Source organism: Sprattus sprattus (genome assembly GCF_963457725.1).
Source record: "Sprattus sprattus genome assembly, chromosome: 1".
In the NCBI taxonomy this organism is placed as follows: domain Eukaryota; kingdom Metazoa; phylum Chordata; class Actinopteri; order Clupeiformes; family Clupeidae; genus Sprattus; species Sprattus sprattus.
In genome coordinates, this window is record NC_137920.1 from 60,895,264 (window position 1) to 60,898,794 (window position 3,531).

The 3,531-nt window shown below is 46.5% G+C and overlaps 1 protein-coding gene across 1 annotated transcript in view; it reads right to left on the reverse strand.

The window, feature by feature from the left end:
- scn4bb (sodium channel, voltage-gated, type IV, beta b) overlaps positions 1-3,531 on the reverse strand; it is a 16,223-nt gene extending 12,692 nt beyond the window's left edge. Inside the window, exons 1-2 of the mRNA XM_080850313.1 lie at positions 3,215-3,531; positions 2,419-2,757 (exon numbers count right to left, since the gene is read on the reverse strand). Of these exons, the coding sequence (XP_080706439.1) occupies positions 2,419-2,506 (88 nt within the window). The 5' untranslated portion in view covers positions 2,507-2,757; positions 3,215-3,531. The remainder of the gene's footprint in view (positions 1-2,418; positions 2,758-3,214) is intronic.

A 3,531-nucleotide genomic window follows, 5' to 3' on the forward strand; every position in this document is an offset into this window, starting at 1 on the left:
TGTGTGTGTGTGTGTGTGTGTGTGTGTGTGTGTGTGTGGTAGGATGGGTAGTGATGATTGGGGAGGGGGGGGGGGGGGGTGTTTGATCACATGTTTTTTTGACTGGTGGTGCAGTTGGCACTGAGCGTGAGAGAGTAAACCTAATCAGGGCAGATGGATGTCTATTTACCCAGCTGTCCCTTGGCATTAAAGCTAGGCCTTCACACTATTCTTCATCATATCAGTGCATGATCTCATAGTGCTGCTCAGTGATGTCTGAAAGAGATCTCTATGCAGAAACACTCAAGCCAACATCCACTGACATGAACAGACAGACAGACACACAACCTCACAGACAGACTACAGCCTCTCTGAATCCAACTGAAAAGCAGGACCAGCCATAAACTCCCCCTCTTCTTCACTTCCCCTGAAATTAAACCACTCGCCCACTCCTGCGCCACCCACCCTCTCTACACACACACACACACACACACACACACACACACACACACACACACACACACACACACACACACACACACACACACACACACACACACACATAATATGTACTATATGAATTCCAGTGAAAGGTTTATGTCATAATAAAAGGGAAATACAACCATACAGGTAAATGCCATATTCATCTTTTGTTAAATGTAGAGCTAACTGGCTTAAGATAAGAGGCTTTAAAGCAATATAAGGAAAATGCTATGAATACAAATCAAGGTTAAAGAAACACTACACAACAACCTGCCGCTTTCTGAGGTACATCTTTATAGGCAAGTTTTGCTCTCATCTTCAAATTAATTTTGGATAGAATTTGATCATGTGAGGGAAAGATAAACACACATGTCGTTTCCACTAGCCGTCCAGGAGATGTACAATGCAATTTTGTGTTCCAGGCTGGAACAGTTCACAAAAATGTAAGAAAAGATTTCACTGCACCATATTACTAACTACATTGCCTGAAAAACATCAGTTAGCGTGTAAGCAAGCTTTCAGCAGTGCTATCTGGGCTTTTGGTGGTGTTAACAGGGTTTTTGCACACTTTTAGGTAGTTTTACTGCTGCTTTAAATCAAATTTCTATAAACATCAAAGCAGATAAAAAATGAGCCAATGATCTTTATTTATTTTAAATGTTTATCACCTGTTTGAGTTCTGTTAATAATAATATAATCCAGTTCTGTTCAAGAGGCACTCATAACATTGTCTTGGTCTGGGGAAGGGTTCTGTGTCAGAGTAGAGGCCAATCCCATCAGAGTAGAGAGGCCAATCCCATCGTCCCCTCTGTATCAGTCCCAGTCTGACTCCCACATGTTCCCATGTTTCCCACAACCTTCTGAAATCCACCTCACAAAATTCCAGAGATAGTCTTTCATTATGTAGTGGATTGGTACATAGCTCTCCATTACCTATATAATTCCGGTGTAACAAAGCCAGGCACTGCACACCTCCATAAGAAGCTCCATGATGCATGTTTCTTCTCTATACCAAAAATCAAAACCACAACAGATAGCTCTATCTCTTTGTGAATATCACTTTTAAAGTACTAAAAGATACCGCACAACCTTAATCCTCAAAAACAAAACACTTGCACACACAACCCTTATCAAACATAGTCTCCCTCTTACGTAATCCTAATTCTGATCTGTTATGATACTCGGGTATCTGGATCCACATATCCCATGAGCTCATTTGGGGCATCGGTCTGATCAATATGGCCCACACTGGCTGTTCTCTAATAAGCACATTGTTATTCCTGCACAGCCCTAAAGCCCCTGCTGCAGATCCACTATGTCCTGTTTAGAGCTGTGGCCATGACCCATGTCACATGACAGACTTTTGGAGGCCTACCGACAACACTTCGATCTAAGGAAAAGCTGACAAATTTAAGGTTGGGTCTGTGCCAGAGGGGCGCGGGTGAGAGGGGGCATTAATACACACACACACACACACACACACACACACACACACACACACACACACTTACACGTACGCGTGCACGCACACACACACACACACACACTTACACGTACGCGCGCACGCACACACACACACACACACACACACACACACACACACACACGCGCATCTATACACATACATTGTAACATATGCTCACACGCTCAGATAGAGTTAATACAGTGCCCTTACAAGTGTGACATTCCAGTGACATCCAGAGACACAAAGGGAATGCTAGGAACACTAAACATGAAACACTGAATTAAATATGGCATTCTACATGAAGTTAAGAGTAAATGTACAAGACCAACAGCTTCACCGCAGAAAGAAAAAACACTACAGAGACGGTGACATGGACCCACACCACAAGAACGAACAACACGAGACAGGAGAGAAAGAGTGTGTAGTTAAATCTGCTCGGTACAGTGGAAGTGGATGAGTGAGATGAAGTTAGAGCTGGCAACAGGTCTTACCCAGGATGAGTGTGAGGAACAGACTGGTCCTCAGGCTGGGTGAGAACAACGTGTGCCGGGGCAGGGCTCCGGTGCTCGTGGCCTCCATGGCTACCTGTCTATGTCCACCTCCTGTCCCGTCTGGCCAGGTTCCCTTTTAGGTAGAGTTCCGAATTCCTTTCTTATTCAAGCTGTGACGCAGAAATGTCCAAGTTTTTCGGGGCGGTGGCAAGGGGTAACTCCTGGCTCTGCCGGAGTCGTTGTGATGCGCGTGTGTGTTCCGCCTGGCTGTGGTGGTGGTGGAGCGGGTTCCGTCTGGCCTGGATCCGTCTGGCTGGCTGCCGGCCTCTCAGAGTAGCCCTGTGGGGGAGAGAAGGTGGGGCACCGAGGGAGGAGCAGGACTCAAGGATGAGAGAGGAGCTTGTCCCACCACATCAACTCCAAGCTGAGCTAGAAAAAGCTCAATAGAGTGAGAGTGTATGGACTTCTGTCTTTCTTATCAGTATGCTGAACCTGTGGACAGCTATAGACTAGCTGTGTAGAGTGGATGACACAGGTTGAAAACACCAATATACTGTGTGTGTGTCTGTATGTGTGTGTCTAAATTTGCATGTGTGTGTATACTTATACGTATATGTATGTGTGTATGTGTATACGTTGTGTGTGTATACGTGTGTATCCTTGTGAGTGTGGGTATGCGTGTGTGAATGTGTGCTTGTGTGTCTGTGTGTGTGTGTGTGTTTGTGTTTGCGTGTGTGCTTATACGTATGTGTATGTGTATGTGTATGTGTCTATGTGTATGAGTGTGTGTGTGTACCTCTTCCACTGCGCAGGTGAGTCAGTCCAGGCGGAGGGCAGACAGCAGGCTGAAGGAGAGAGTGCAGTCAGACGGTATCCGGGGAAACACCACCTAGTGCTCCGCTCCAAGACGTCCCCTCTGTGTGTGTGCGTGTGTGTCCCTGGATGGAGTGCTGCAGACGGGAGAGAACGTCAGCCGCAGACCTGATGGCTCCCGGGCTCAGGGATGGGATGAGTCCGGCTCCTCCCAACAGCAGCAGGCAAGCGGGTACGGTAGTGTTTCTCTCTCTCTCTCTCTCTCTCTCTCTCTCTCTCTCTCTCTCTCTGACTCTCTCT